The 16,714-nt window shown below is 36.3% G+C and overlaps 1 protein-coding gene across 3 annotated transcripts in view; it reads left to right on the forward strand.

Moving 5' to 3' along the window:
* The window catches only part of Nt5b (5' nucleotidase B), a 45,728-nt gene extending 33,181 nt beyond the window's left edge, over positions 1–12,547 (forward strand). Inside the window, exons 3-10 of one of the 3 annotated variants that reach the window (XM_017622958.1) lie at positions 6,455–6,528; positions 7,836–8,049; positions 8,115–8,261; positions 10,573–10,693; positions 10,767–11,024; positions 11,137–11,432; positions 11,515–11,962; positions 12,299–12,547. In XM_017622958.1, coding sequence (XP_017478447.1) covers positions 6,455–6,528; positions 7,836–8,049; positions 8,115–8,261; positions 10,573–10,693; positions 10,767–11,024; positions 11,137–11,432; positions 11,515–11,962; positions 12,299–12,457 — 1,717 coding nt within the window. In that variant the 3' untranslated portion in view covers positions 12,458–12,547. Of the gene's footprint in view, positions 1–6,454; positions 6,529–7,835; positions 8,050–8,114; positions 8,262–10,572; positions 10,694–10,766; positions 11,025–11,073; positions 11,433–11,514; positions 11,963–12,298 lie in introns of all 3 variants that reach the window. The other 2 variants (XM_017622959.1, XM_017622957.1) reach the window with 2 other exon arrangements.
* Positions 12,548–16,714: the final 4,167 nt, after the last annotated feature.

Below are 16,714 nucleotides of genomic sequence, written 5' to 3' on the forward strand. Positions count from 1 at the left end.
TTTTTTTTTTTAGAAATGGTTGTGATTTATTTATTTGTTTTGGCTTGTTGTGTTTCAAATTTGCTAAAGCATTTTTTCAGATTATTTACATCAATTAAATGCAATTTTGTATTTTAGCGAGTTTTATTTCCTCAAAAAAAAGTTTGAGCGCAACGCAAAATCCAAACAGATTTCGTGGTTGAGAATTTTTATTATTTTGTTTTGATTTCATTTGTAGTTATAGATAAAACGTAGTATATTATTTTTATGATCAAAATTGTGTATTTAACAAAAAAAAAAAATTGTTTTCGTTCTTTCTAAATTTATACTGTCAGCAATCGCGAGTTATGTATGTGTGTTAATTTATTCAAAATATCCCAGAATGCTTCAATGATAAAAGAGTTAAGTTAGATCAGGTGGTAGCCCAGCCCACTGTTTTACTACTTGATAGATATTCCTGGAAACTTGGTAGGATAAAATTCCGTCGGGATTTTTACTAAAAGCCCCTCTATCCAACAGCGGTATACAGGTTACTAAATGAACGGAACTCCTAGGCTTGGACAATTCATCAACCATGCAGCTTCCTGCATTTGCTTTGTGACCTGCGGCTTTTATCGGCCTGCCTTGAAATCAATCCCGGGCGAACAAGGTATGTATGTATTCCCCGAGCTGCCTACAGCCTTGATTGCCGCTTGGCTATCAGAGACGATATTTTCCCTTCTAATCAGTAGTATGTAGCCCTGTCGACTCGCTCCTTAATAGCGAATCCCTCTGCTGGAAGTACTTTGCTCAAATGCGGAAACCTAAACTTCATATGTTTATATGTTTACTAGACGTCTGTTCCAAAGGCTTCCGCTCTCCCATTCACATTTTGAGGAATGTGTGTAAAAGAATAGCTTTTCCTGCCGCGGGCATAAACATTACCTCCTGAGTCCTCGAAATATGTTACCTATTTAATAATTCCAAACCAGACTGCGTTTTTCCATTAGTTCACCAGAAGAAAGCCAGCAGTCTGTTGGCCATATACCGTAGTACTTTCGAGGTCATGAGGTTAGCATCCTAATTATTCACGGGTATGGTTTATTTGCCAAGCCCTTATTTTATGAAGCGTTTCCGCACAAGAACCCTTACTGGATGTCGCGGACGCAGTTCATTACCTTGATTGGTCCGCTTAATTTGCAGAGTTTTGTTATCTACAAGTAATTTTTAAGCAAAAAACAAAACCGACCATTAATACTATTTTGTTTTTTAATTTCTCAGAAAACTTAAATTAAATTTTTTTCTGTCAGAAATTGGTCAATATGGACTTACATATGTTTGTAGACAAGGACATGTGCTTAAGCAACATTTTTATACATATATGTATACACATGCACATGTTTCTGCGCATTTCCCATTATTGGACCTCGAAATCAGCTCGGCATGTACGAAACCAGCTTATTTCCAGCGTAACAATAAAGTGTTTAGTTCTTTTTGAATCAGTAGCTTTTTGAAAAGCACCGACTTCCAGCTGTTATCATTATACTACCATGACGCAGTTGTAAAAGGAGCACGTGTCCTAACATTGGTATCATCGTTGTGTTATGAATATATACAGTGGAGGTCAGATAAAAGTTGTGTTTCTTTTCATTAATATGCTTGATAATATATATAGTACATATCGAGCCCTAACCGCCAAAATGACTNTGACGCAGTTGTAAAAGGAGCACGTGTCCTAACATTGGTATCATCGTTGTTATGAATATATACAGTGGAGGTCAGATAAAAGCTGTTTTTCTTTTCATTAATATGCTTGATAATATATGTAGTACATACATAATGTTGGAAAAATTTTTCAAAATAGAGTNTCTAGGAATATTTCTGCATCAAAAATAAAATTTTGAAAAAAAGTCGCTTACGTTATTTTGGCGGTTAGGGCTCGATATGTACATAATGTTGGAACAAATTCAAAATAGTGCTGTTTACCACTTGTGTTTTTATTTATTGAAGTGAAACTTCTTACACGAGTTCGGAGATGGTTGCATTAAATATTTAACACCAAGTGAGTAGCGCACAAAGATCGTTATGTGATTATGTGATATTTGATATCATTATATGATATTTCATAATCATAATTTGAAAAAAGTTTCATTTAATTTGAAAAAGGTTTCGCTTTGACAGAAAAAGGTTTCATTTAATTTGAAAGGGGTTTCACTTTAGTAAACTTGTATCTGGCCACCACTGTGCAACTACGAAAATTTCCACTCCTAATTCACTGGTTGATTTGCTTATACTGCTCATTTAGTGAGGAATCCGTGTTGCTTATGACAGCGTGACAACAACAAATGATATGTGGCATAGCAAAGCGAAAAAGAAAACGCAACCACAACCTTGCTCTGCTGCCACTTGCCATTTGCTACTTTTTTACGGTCGCACACACCCACCCAAGCAGCCCACAGAGATGTCACACCCACAAACAACATTTGTTAATGTCCGTCGGTTGCAGGCTGGCCAAGACGATTTACTAAAATTCTCATACACGTGTTGCTGTGTCATTTTCAGTTAACTACATGAAGCCAGCAGCAGCAGCAGCAACAGCAGCAAAATGCGACGCGGGAGGGTGCACTTACATAATTTGAAATTATGCCAAAAATATGCTTGCCACAGTGTGGATGTGCGCTGCTCAGATAGGATACCACCGGACAGATCGTAGTTGGGCTTTGTACTCGTAATTTCTGCTGCCTTTTTCGCATTATTATTTTTTCTTTCTTTCTTTCTTTTTTTTCAAATTTTGTTTCTCCCTTGTTACGAGCATTGTGTTGGCCACTTACTCCTTGCAAATTTTCGCTATTTTGGCCGAAATTGTATTCAGGCTTTGTACAGCCACTTATTTTTATTCCTCATTTTGTAACTTTTAACTGCTTACTACAAACCATTCGTATTTACGCTCCTTTTTGCTACTTTCTTCTACTGCTGGCAGCTTGACTTTTTATCCTCTTTTTTACGGTGAAAACGTCGCATTTCACAATTTGCTCCGTTTAACGCTCTGTGTTTGTGTTGTTGTTAGCGTGACTTTAGTTTTGGGCATAAAGTGGTTTTTCTTCTTCTCCAAAAAAAAAAAATATAAAAAAAAAATAAATAAAAGCAACAATATTTTCCATTAATTTGGATTTCCTTTACTTTCGCACCCCTCATTTTTTTCCTGTGGATGAAATACAAATCTATTTGACTGTAATATTTTGATAAAGCCAAATAGGAGAGAGCGGAAGGTATTTAAACGCCATTAGCGGTTGCTTTTATGCGATTTACGATGTGAATTAAATTTTCGAACAACCGCTAAGGCAATAAAAAATTATTATTTAATTACGTTATAAATTTCCCATTGAAAACCGTAACGTTGGTGTGAGGTGACAGTGAGCGAATTTATAAATTTTCCTCCTTAAGTTTGTATTTAGATATAAAATTTAAGAACCATGTGGACAGTTTATTAAAAAATAATTATGAAATTGATAGGCGAAAATTGAGATACCAAGCAAATGAATGAAGGTGGATTCTAAGAAGAACTGAAAAATAAAAATAGCCAATTTTTTAATAGCGGTTACACCTATCTCAGCAGGCAAACCTCCTGCAATGAAAAACAGGGATGTTTTTTTAAATTAAATAAACGGTAAGACCAGAGTAGACAAGTCGTCAATTTTTTTTTCATTTTCGTAAACTTTTTAATTACCGTAGCTTGTTGTTTTTGTCTTAAAAATNGTTATACGATATATTAAAATATGGGTTGACACGAGTGTTAAAAAATCTTTAGTTTGAGCATTTGAATTTTTTGAAGTGGTTGAAGAGGGTTGCCACAATGTCAGCCGGAAGAGATTTAAGAAAGTTTTTGTTTTAAAATACTTTTGAAGAGGGTTTTCATCTGTTAGAAAAGCCAAATTTGGCTAACTTATATACAAGTTATATGAAATATTAAAATATTCGATGTTTAAGTTTATTTAAAAAATACTCTTTTTCGTTTAAAAATTTGTATTTGTTTGAAAAAAATATGTTACTTTTTTCTTAATGAAGAGATACTTCCGGGATTCCCCTGCGGGGTTACCTACTACTAAGTCCCAAGGAAAGTAAATTTGTATTATTTCAAGTTTAATGCTAATTTTTAAGTAAAAATTAAATTGTTCTTGCACACAAAATCCTACTCAAAATCTTCTAAAGCTTCATTTTGATTTCAATTATGCATAAATTACCGATATATTCACTATTCTTTTTTAAAGCACTGTTGTAAGTTAATATCCATACAAAAGCTCATCTGTATGCAAATTCTAAAAACAATATCCCATCATACGTCCAACTGTGGTCCTGTATAATTATATTTTGCTACCATTAGCAGGCGGCATATATTAAATCGAATCTTTGCTCGTAAATATGTAAAGCCTCTAAATAAAAATTCATGACACTGTCAAAAGCTCGACATCAGCATGATTTCCAGAGGAAACATGTTTGCTGCCAAAAATTTAAAGCACTGCAAATTTACTAGACAATCAATACTTGGCAAGTGGCCAGCAGCAAATCAGTGGCCACTCTAACGAGGCGCTGGAAGAATCGAACGAGCATTGGGGCGACGGCGACGGTGACGGTGATAGCGGTAGCACCTAACTTAAATGTCAATTCAAGCGTTTACTGACCTTTTTGTGGGCGCTGCTGACTATTGGTGTTTTTACATTTTTTTTTTCTATGTATGTACATGTAAAACATTTGTCTATGCTATTAAGGTTGTCGTTGTACTTATGCTGGATATTAGTTTACTGCTACATTTTTGATGCCAAATTTTTTTCTTATTTCAAATTGATACGTTTCAGCAAGGCAACCTGTAAGCCTTTGCCTGTAGCCGCTATTAAGAAGAAAGCCTCTTTACTTACCAAACTAAATATTTTTGAGATAGAGCTTGTAACACTAATCCATTTAATCTATGCAATTTTGTGTTGTAAGCCAATATTATTACATATGTATGTATGTATGTATGCACATATGTACATACAAGTACTTTTGTAGATAGATAAATGTGTACCTTCTGCTTGTTGTTTTTGTAGATTAACTAAATTGCTTATGGCGGCTGATGATAACCCCATCACATTTGCATTACTAATTTTAAATCTCAAAAACAATTTTGCACAGGCGTATACATACATACATATGTGTGTGTAAATGGTATGCCAGTAGATATTGGGCGCATCGTTCGATCGCTCGGTGAGTACTGCCTGGCGATTTAACGAATATTTCCCATAGCTCCGCATGCTTCTGTATATACACATGTCAGTACGTAATTTTGTATACTTTCTTTAGCATGCAATGCCCTAGGGGGACGAGTAATCCCATCAAACTCCAAAATGAGCAATCGGGGTGTACGCACTGAAATATCATTCCACAAATCGCCTAAGCGAGTAATACGAAGGTACTCCTCAGAATAATTTCCCAGAAACCTTCCGCATCCTCTTAAATGTGTACCTAATAATGGAGCACTCCCGAAGAAGTAATCCCGCAAACCACTGTAGCGAGTTATAAAAGAGCGCTTCTTCTCTCACATTACTTCTAATGAATTAATTTAATTTTTGATTTTTGCATAATCTACAAGAGTGGGCGCTTGAGGTATTAGCAATAAAAAATGCTATAATTTTTGTTTAAGGACATCGGTTCATCATGAAAGCTAGACAAATTTTAAGAAAAGGGTATAACTTTTCGGTGTAGCCACCTTAAGCGCGGATAATAGCATCGAGTGTGTCCGAGAATGCTTCACATACTGCTTAACTGCCTTTACCCCAACTCTTCCAAAATTTCTCTTCGAATATGTTCAGTTAATTTCAAGGCGAATTAATATAAGGTGATAGCAGGAGTACAAAAACAAAAATTTACATGTATTTTGTTTATGCTTTGGCGGCATAAACTGTCGAAATCTGTAACAGTGTGTGTAGAAATTCAAACAAAATTTTTTAATTTGATATCAGAAGCCGTGCGGCGAAACAAATACACAAAATCAGCTGAGCTAGTAACACCACCTTATATAAATTCGCCTTGGTTAATTTTTATTTATTTTATAAACCTGTCTATAGACAGTTTCCTTCGCCCTTCACTCACAATTTGATATATTTTAACACATTTTTCATTGTATGTGCATTAATTGCTCGAATGCGGCCGACCCATGTGGTCGTTTTCCCAGAGTGTCCCAAATTAGTTTTATAAATCGTTTTATTTTTATTTTTTTTTTGCAAGGCGACAAATCCAACCCTACTCTTAGCATTTTTTTGCTAATTAAATCTTTTATGAGCTGCTGAAATTGTGAATGCCGAATTAATTGCAAAGATGACCGCAACTTAATTAAGCGGCTGCTGTAATATATTATAATTATATACATACATACATAACTACATATGTACTGTGCAGTAATTTTTTGATGTAGGCGTGTAAATATGTAGTAATTTTGTATCCTTCGTCTTTCTATTTACAGAATTTTTGTCAACCGGTCGCTGCACTTAGAGAATATCAAATTCTATGGCTTCGATATGGACTACACTCTGGCGGGTAAGTGTCTATGTCACTGATTAGATATTAATTGAAAACATGTGTATGTGCATTAACGTGGTCCAAAAAAAAAATATTTCCACGCCCACGCAGAGAACTAAAGAATAGCAAGAATAAGGAGGCCCGTATTTTTTTATAAGTTTTCGTTAAAAGTCGTTAAAAATAAATATTTTTTTTTACCGAATAAATATAGTTCCCTTGTTCGTTTTCGGCTATATAATTTATGTAATAAGGACTACCTGAAAAAAACTGTACACCTTCAATTTCAAATAACTAGCAAAGTAGGCGTTTGATATGGAATCAAATAGGACGCTTTGGACCACTACCACTCTGGTCCTTAACGACATACTTAACATAGCACCTGTCGATATCGCATGGGCGGCAGTCAGACTTTGGGCTTCGATTCCATCCCTGATAAAATGGATATCCGCGTAGCTAGCCTGACATCAGCTAGTTCGTTCCCCATGCACATCCCATCAAGGCTGAGTGGACTGAGAGCGGTGGTTGCAAGGAGGCAACGGTGAACTTTTACATGGATTAGCCGAAACTTGACGCGGGGGTCTTTTCCAGGGAGCTCTCCATCAACCTTAAATTTATGCTTCCAGATCTCTGTAGGGCTCACTTACGGTACGCTCGAAGCTTGTTGAGGAATGCCTTAACTCGCTTTCTATCGCGTCGGATTATTACCATGTTAGACTTATATGGGTGCCAGAACATAATGATATCGCAGGAAACTGTGCGGCAGAGGAACTGGCCAGAGACGGCAGCCTTGAGGCAATATCGGCAAGAGAAGAGAGAGTGGAAGCTTCCTTGACAATTTGTGGAGTTTTTTTATAGAAAGATGGGCATCGGATCAACTCAGCTAACGCTGGGGGAAAACCAGAGCTTGCGCTACTAGGGATTATCTTTGGATCGCGAAACCGTGCCTCTCGATGAGAGAAAGGTCAACCAAAAATTGTTTAATATTACCAAATTCANCCTCTCGATGAGAGAAAGGTCAACCAAAAATTGTTTAATATTACCAAATTACAACTTGAAAAGGAATCAAAGTGATTATTGTTTAATATAAACAATGCCATTGTTGATATTTTCAGCCTTTAGCCATGGCGCTGAAAAAGCAGCGCTGGCGATCAGCAACTACTTTTAAAATTTTATCAAAATTTTTCTAGGAAAAAGTAGATGTTTTCAATAACCTATGTATGTATGTTTAATCAACTACAATAAATTTAAACCTATGTGAATATTGCCCATTATACTTTCATTTAATTTCAATTAATTTTGTTCCAATATATCTTCTCTTTTTTCAGAATACAAATCGCCACAATATGAGCAACTTGGTTTCGATTTGGCCAAAGAGTGTCTGGTCAATGACGGCTATCCCAAAGAAATCCTGCAATTCGAATATGATCCCTCGTTTCCGGTGCGTGGCCTCTGGTTTGATACACTCTATGGCAATCTCTTGAAAGTGGACGCCTACGGCAATATATTGGTGTGTGTGCGGGGCTTCGAATTTCTTAAACAGTATGTGAAAACGAGATTTTTTTTAAGCAATTTTATGCATTTTCTCAAATTTCTTTTACTTTTAGTCACCAAGTTTATGAGTTGTATCCGAATAAATTTTTGAAACTGGATGAAAAGCGCGTCTATGTTTTGAATACACTATTCAATTTACCTGAAACATATTTGTTGGCGTGTTTGGTTGATTTCTTCACTAATAGTTCGGAATATATAAGGTAAGTTGGAAGCAATACAAAGCCTGTTGCAATTGCAGTAAAGGCTGATGGGTACTTAACGAAAGTATTTGAAATTGTTAGCTGCAAAAGTTTGTTTTAAAACGATTACTCATTCCTTTGTTGTAATTTGTTTAGAGCTAAGCTGAAATTTATAGCTAATTAAATTCTACATATAATTTTAAGCATGATTGATGTTGCTGTAGCTCTTTATTGCTTTCCATTATTCCCGGTGGCTTTTATGTCTGCAACAGTCAAATAAATTTTTGAAATAATAAATTTCGAATGGTGAATAAAATTCCTTCATCAGATTGAATAAGTCGCCCTACCGTCCGTTGCCTTGTTTAAAACTTCGCTTGGTTTTGAACAGCGGGGGTTGACCCTTCCCAGCTCGGAATAGCGTCGTTTAAGTTTTTTAGACATTGCGTTGTAGACGCAGCTTCTTCTTTTCATGCTATCAAAAGCGGCTTTAGAATCGGCAAATAACGCACCATGAAAATCCGGTGGACTTTACATATCAGGTCTGAAGTCACATTAATAAGGTCCAGTGGGTTTATGAAGGCGTTCGTCTTTCACACAATATCGTTGTTGTTGTTGTAACAGCATAAAAGTGTTGCTGGGGTGACAGTCCTTGACCAGATATAAATCGTATATGGATCGCACACAATATCGTGGTTGGTACTAGAAAGGCATAATCCACAATAGTAGCGCAAGTAGCAGGAGCTTAATTCGTGAGGATTGGGCAACTGAGATTTCAATATTCGGACATGTATTCTTCAAGCCAAATTGCGCTTAATACCTGTCCCAAGTGCCCTATTAACTCTTCGCCACCGCTTTTGAAAAGCTCTGCCGGTATACCGTCAGATCCGCATTTTCTCTGCGCTGACCTCGTCTTGATCGAGTATAGGGACGTGAGTTTGGTTCCTATGCATTGCTATGGGTTCTTCTTCGAAAGCGGTGGGAAGTGTTGTCTCCTTATCTCAATAATTCTCTGGACGTCTTTTGCCCTATTTCCGTCTTCGTATTCGCAGAAACTCGTTCCGGTCTTAAAACTATTTGTTTGCTGCCTTATTGTCCATTAGAATTTTCGAGCCCGTTCCTGCCTGCCCACATCTCAAGCTCTTCATACTCACGCTTTCCTGCCTTTCTTTTCCTTCTCTTAAAAATTCGTTTATCTTCCCTCCTTTACTCCCGGTACTGCTCAATTTTCGCATTGCTGTCTGTGTTGGATGTGTGGTGGCTTTATGCGTACGTGTCTGTTATCGTTCGGGAGTCTTCAACAGGGATGAAGAAAGCCTTTTGGGCCAAAGTTGTTTGGATTTACGTGTCGTGCGCTGCCTGCTTTGGGCATAATGCTTGCTTTAAGTTGTTTAACCGGATTACTGTTTTCTAATCTTAACTGAATCTCCACTTAAAAACCAACCAAAAATTTCAACAAAAATTGGACTGTTTTGCAATAAAAAATTTCTCTTTCTCAACTTGAGAGAACGGACTTCATATCCGAGGTCAGCATGCCTCGTTCTTAGATCCTGTGTTATTGAAAAAATATGTATATGTATTTTGATTTGTAATGTTCTCCAAACACCTTCAGTAAAACGGATGGGCAAATCGACTATCTCTTCATTTTGAGCATTTTGGTATGCGAACAAAGTAGGGTTCATATCCTGATATTCGGTTAATATACATTAATTTTGCTATTCGGATATCCAGTTAATATACTGATATTCCAATTTTTCAATCTGATATTCAAGTATTCGGATATTCAAGAAAACCAGATAGAACTCCCAGACCTAGAACAAAGTTATACAGGTAGGTTCTGCCATTCGCTTCCGAGTGCTTTTGGGAAGTGAATTACAGAACGTGCCTGAAAATTACCTTGTGCACAAGTGCGCTCGGGTATAAAAATATTCGCAACCGAGAGGAGTATTAATGAAGTAACATTTTAAGAATGCAAAAGCAAATAACCGCCGAACCATACGCACATATCTTCTTGTGTCTAAAAAGTCCCGCTAAAGTTGTTAAAATAACTAATGAAGTTTTCACGAACAGGACGTAAGAATCGTTTGCTTCCGCCAACGCACTAGCTGCTAAGTCAGTCGTTGAGCGCAAAATATGGCAATTTGCCCAACTCACATTTACGTCAGTTAAGTTAAGACAGGAATATTTAGCGCATTAAAATATTTCCTTAATTGAATTGTAAATGTGCGCTAATTTAATAGAATTGTTTTAAAGCCAAAAAACGAGCCAGATTAAATTTTAAATTCATTGGCTTAAAACGTTTACATTAATTTTTCTTTTTGTTCGTCTTTTTCAGCGAAAAAACTGGTGTCAAGGCAGGCGAGCTCTTCATGTCCTTCAGATCGATTTTCCAAGATGTACGACGTGCTATCGATTTTGTACATATAAAAGGCAATCTAAAACAGAAGACAATCGAGGTAAGTCCATATGCTGCTCCTATACTCTTTGCAAAATCTCTTCAATTTATTTTTTTCTATGCTTTCTGCGCAGAACTTGGATTACTACGTTAAAAAGGATCCCCGTCTACCCATGGTGCTGTCGCGCATACGCGAATCTGGTGCCAAGGTCTTCTTACTCACCAACAGCGATTACAAATACACCAACATCATTATGTCGTATTTATTCGATTTCGAGCATGGCGCGAGACCCGACGAGCCACATCGCAATTGGAAAACCTACTTCGATGTAATTGTAGTGGATGCAGCGAAACCACTCTTCTTCGGCGAAGGTACAATTCTCCGGCAAGTTNGGCGCGAGACCCGACGAGCCACATCGCAATTGGAAAACCTACTTCGATGTCATTGTGGTGGATGCAGCGAAACCACTCTTCTTCGGCGAAGGTACAATTCTCCGGCAAGTGGACACACAAACGGGTGCCTTGAGAATCGGCACACACATGGGTCCACTGCAGCCGGGCAAAGTCTATTCCGGTGGCTCATGTGAGGTGTTCACTTCCTTCATCAATGCCAAGGGCAAGGATGTCCTCTATGTCGGTGATCACATTTTTGGTGATATTCTGAAGTCGAAGAAGATACGTGGTTGGCGTACATTCCTGATTGTACCAGAGCTGGTGCAGGAATTGCATGTATGGACAGATAAGTGTCAGTATTTTGCTGAGTTACAGCAATTGGATGTTATGTTGGGTGATATGTACAAGTAAGTAAACGAAAAAAAAAAAAACAAATTCGAAGAAATATCGCAAATATTTACAAAACTACTCTCTATTAATAACACACAGAAATCTGGACTCGAGCGCTAAAGAGAAGCCGGACATTTCAAAATTGCGTTCAAGCATACGTGATGTCACCCATAAAATGGACATGGCTTACGGCATGATGGGCTCACTATTCCGTTCCGGTTCCCGACAAACATTCTTCTCCAGTCAAGTATCCAGATATGCCGACTTGTATGCGGCAACTTTCCTCAATCTCTATTATTATCCATTTTCGTATATGTTCCGTGCACCGGCTATGCTGCTGCCGCACGAATCTACAGTAACGCATGAGCAACGATTCCACATGGAGGCACCGCCTATACAACGTGCACGCAGCAAGAACGAAAGTGTGGATGGTGGTGCGCTAAGCACGATTTCATCACCTACCGAGAAGGCGCAGGAAGCCATGGCGAACTTCGAACGTGCGGATTGCAAAGACGAAGAAATTGAGAAGCTTGCTGAGGAAATTAAGGTTAGTGAATGTTGTTTATTGACATTGGCTACCGAGGTCGAAAGATAAGAAATTTGGTGGAATGCCGATTCCAGGCTTCCTTGAATATATTGATGTTTGAGTATTTTTGTAGCGAAAAGTTGGAAATTTTCACTTACATGGGTTTTGCTAAATAGTGAGGTATACTTGTGTATAAATATAATAAAAATTAAATAAACAAAAGAAAAATAGCCAAAACTTGTTAAATTGGCGCGCATTCGTATTTCTTATCTTAGCTTTATTCTGCCTAAGTTAAAATTTTTAATGTACTTTTTGCTAACAAATTAAACCCAATAAATGCATTTTACTCTTTTGCAGTCAATGAATTCGGCTGGTACAACCAATTCCACAGTGCCGCATACGCGTCCGCCAACACCGCAAAGCGTGACGCACACACACGATGAGGACTACTCGGAGGAGGAGTCGGAACAAATGCCCAAATGTGACTGTCAACGACAGCAAGATGATACCGACTAGAATCTGGCGAATTTAGTATGCACTTATAAAGCATCGGCAGACGCCTCGGAAGCGTTTAAAATAAATAAATAAACAAAAAGAAATGATGAAGCATACGAAAGCGTTCATTGGGTTCGACGCGCTAGTCGCATTGTTGCGCTCCATTTGATATTTACTCCTCAAAGATTTTTTTCAAAGCGACGATTTTAAAAATTGATTTTCCTTTTTTACATACGCTAAAACTTTAATTTGTAAATGTTTGTTTAGTTTATTAACTAATGTACCTTTATTTAGTTTCATACGGAATACTTTTTTTATTTTAATTAATTTGAATTAGAAAACTATGATTGAATAAAATAGATACATACATACATACATACATACGTATAACATATAACACATAAATGATATCAGATTTATTTTAACATTAATATGATTTATTTTTTTGCGTGGTGCGTCACCAAAGTTTTTCCTTCTTTGCAGCCTATTAATTTTTCTAAGGTTGACGGCAGAGCTGTGTTATTATGGAGCTGGAACAAGCTTTTGGTGCTTATCATGACTACACGACACCCACATATTGATAAATTCTTACAATTTTTTATTTTTAATATTTTTTTTTTATGGATGTAAGAAAATTATAAAGCAATAAAGTGATTTCAAATCGCTGCAGTCAAATTCATTTACTTACACTTTTAACTGCAGCCAATGAATCACATATTTGACTAAAGACTGCAAAATTAAGTCATTAGTCTTTCCTGTTATTCTTGACTAATTAGGGATTTTTGCAGTCTTTCATGAATAATGAACTTCTAAAACAATATTTGCGTGCATTTCTTTATAATTAAAATACTTGTTTTATTATTAATTTAATTAATACTTCAGCAGTTTATAAAATATTTACAAAATGTCAATAAATTCCGGAAATTTATAGGGAAAGATGCATATTATAAAGCTTAAAGCCTTATATCTAGTGTATTCAATATGTATCTATGTACATTAGGGGGCCTCATAAAAAATTTAAGTTTTTCCACAGGAATTTGTAAAATTTAATACATTTTAATAGATCATTTCCACCAAGTCTTAACTGCAGTTTATGCCTATTGGAAAGAGGAGATTACAACTCAAAGGCGGTAATTGCTCATACTAAGTACAAGTAAACGAAAGGAACAGATCAAAAACTAAGAAGTAGATCTTTTACCATGTTAAAATTATTCGAACTTATATAAGCTCTTAACTGCAGTTAAGCCTTTGGTGGATAAAGGCTATGACACTGCTGCAAAAAAAAAAATCGGGCCGACTTTTGTCTTCTTTTTTTGATTCCGTTGATTGAATTTTTAAATATTTTTATGCAGACCTTTTATGCTTAAACTCTTCTATCCCATAAGGTGTTTTATTTATGAAAACAAAAAATTATAATATTTAATTTGTATAATTCCGATGGAAAAGCAGTATCATTTTTTTTTTTTTTTTTTTATGGAGGGTGACGCACGCTAATCTAGATCTAATAGATGCAAGGTAGAATTTTTACTAGTTTGCTAGTCATTTATAAAAAATTCCATTTTAAACAAAAAAAAAAGAACTATCCAGAGTACAAAATATGCAAAGTATTGCAAATGACTAGCAATTTGGAACTGTAATCCAATAGCCCCGAAATCAGGTAACGAATAAAAAAATGCAATCCAGTGGCCGAAATGAAGCAACTAACAAAAAATTTCTAAAAGAAAATTTTTTGTTGTAGCACAAACATCCAAAATACCGTCATAAAAAAATTGCAAAAATCAACGCTATTTTGTTCAAACTTTCACAAAGTGTGCAAAGGTTCAAACTTGTATTTATGTATATGGGTTTTGTTACAGAAAGAACTTCCTTTATAGAAAAATAACTAAAATTAAATATTTAATAAAAAAAGTTGTCGCTATGTGGGTGTCATATAGTTATGATAACCACTATTATAAATCGTCGGATCTTAAAGTTTGATATATCGAATTGCTTTATACTTTAGACTCAGGGGTGTGCAACGAACTTTTTTTACGGTACGGTCAACGCAATTGATACACACACTTTTTCTAGTAAGAATATAATCATGAAGAAAAAAATATTTGCATTATCTTTAAGAAAAATACTACGAATTCATTTATGCAAAAAAAAAAAATTGGCCAACAGTTTTTTTTTAGTTGTGCCTCGTTTGAAGACGGTGTGCGATATGTAAAAGATCTTAAAAGTTACGTTTTTAATAAATAATTTGGTATTACAATGCAAAAAGAAGAACCTTTCTTGCGTTTTCTCTGAGTAAATTTGAACAAAAAAAGACAATGATCAAAACAAATAAAAAATTAATACAGGGAACTAAATTCGAATTAAAAAAATCTGAAGCAAGAAAAGTGGATTTTACCTGGAATAAGGTGCATATGTACATATGAAAATAAAGTTCAAATGATCGGCCAAGAATCGGCAAAAAAGGCAAATGGTGAATAATCGCTCGCGCTCTATTCTCTAGCCTAAGCCTTAACGTTTTAAAATTTTGTTTTAGCATTTGCAACTCCAGCTCACGAGCAAGGTTTTCGTGGGCATCCTTTAGACTCCAAGGGGCCACCATTAATCTGAAACTTCTTATATGCAGTTATTTTTTATCAATTTATAAACAATTTTGCCTGCCTTCAAAAACTTGGTCACCTCCAATACTTACTAAGCAATCGATTGAAAAAAAGTTGTTACTAAATGCTTATCATAAAAAATCTTTGCCTAAATAATGAGTTACATGTTCTTGTTTGATGTATAGTACTTCACAATAACGAGAAGTACAAATAACCGCATAAACATAATACATACTATATATTCCAACAGCGGTGAAAACAACAACATTAATAAAGTTAAAGTAATTTTGAAAAAAAAAAATAATAATCGTATTTATTTTCTCTAAAAAATGCATAAAATCAACTGAAATTCAACCAACAGTTTTATCCCAACATTTTGTTTAGTTATTAGGCCAGTCTGGGAACCCATTATATCGAAAACACATTAGGGGTATTCTCTGAGTCTTGCAAAGCCCTTGCACGGTGCACAGATTGCACGGCAAAAACCGGTTTTCGTATAAGACAGCTTTGCAATCCGTGCAGCGTGCAAGGGCTTTGCAAGGCTCAGAGAATACTCCCATTGTAGCGAAGTTTTTTATGCAATGCCCAAGTTTTCAGAGAATATTCACTAACTAAACTGTGTTTGTAAGCTTTTATTATTAATAAGGGAAGTCCACAACGTTCATCTTAAGTATATTAATTCATGTGGTCGAATATTGAACTTACAGAATGCGTTACATCCGAGCCATGCCGAAATTATATTCAAACAAGAAAGTGTCCATAGCACATCGATCTATGATGCCGACTATCGATAGTTTCTAATAAAGTCAATTTTCAGATAGATGTTATATAATGTCATTATTTTATTTCAATTTTGGGTTCTACGCCGCTAAAAAAAAACCGCCTTTCGAATCGCGCTTTGGTATCGCCACGCGTCGCGTTTCGCCATCAACGGGACGTGCATACCATATCAGCTGATTTTACGAATTACCTTTCCTTTACGCTCATCGCCCGTCCTCCTCGAACCTTGAAATAGAATCGTGGGTAAACTCAGAACGCAGTAAGTACTCGGAAGAGGGAGGGCGCCTTAGACAGGCCAGAAATTTGGCTGAACAGATATCGGCTCAAGTTTCTTGTTGGCTATCTGACGGGCAAAAATCATCTACGCTCTCACATGCACCGGATTGAAGAAGAGGGGACGTCGGAACACATTATGTGTGATTGTCCGACATTGGCCAGACTAAGACTGCAATGCTTTAGTTCTTCCAAAGTCGATGCCCTTAAGGTTAGGAAAGCGTATACCAAGAACCTTTTACCATTTAGAAGGGAGGCTAATAATATCTTGTGCCGTCAGGGTTAGCAACCATCACAGGGATACAAAATATCTTCTAGGTCGCGGTGTCTCTCTCCGTTACACCCAAAACATTTACGTTACATTCCTTTATTGATGAAAGTTAGCGCCGTATGTGTTTGAGAAATGCCCCGTCCTTTGCATATCCCGTACTAGGATGATGCCAATCGTTTTATATCCCAGGTGAATAGTTAACACTGCAGATCTTTTGAGACTTTTTCTTTGGTAGCAATTTTTATGTGGTCAATTCCAGCTCAACTAATTCGTGGGGGCCTTAAGTGTATACATTTTTTACTCGAAGACTCTAATTCATCACCTACTATTTAAATAACTGTGTCGATTTTACTGCGCTCT

Source organism: Rhagoletis zephyria, unplaced genomic scaffold (assembly GCF_001687245.7).
Source record: "Rhagoletis zephyria isolate East Lansing unplaced genomic scaffold, Rhagoletis_zephyria_1.1 Rzeph_scaffold_02988, whole genome shotgun sequence".
In the NCBI taxonomy this organism is placed as follows: domain Eukaryota; kingdom Metazoa; phylum Arthropoda; class Insecta; order Diptera; family Tephritidae; genus Rhagoletis; species Rhagoletis zephyria.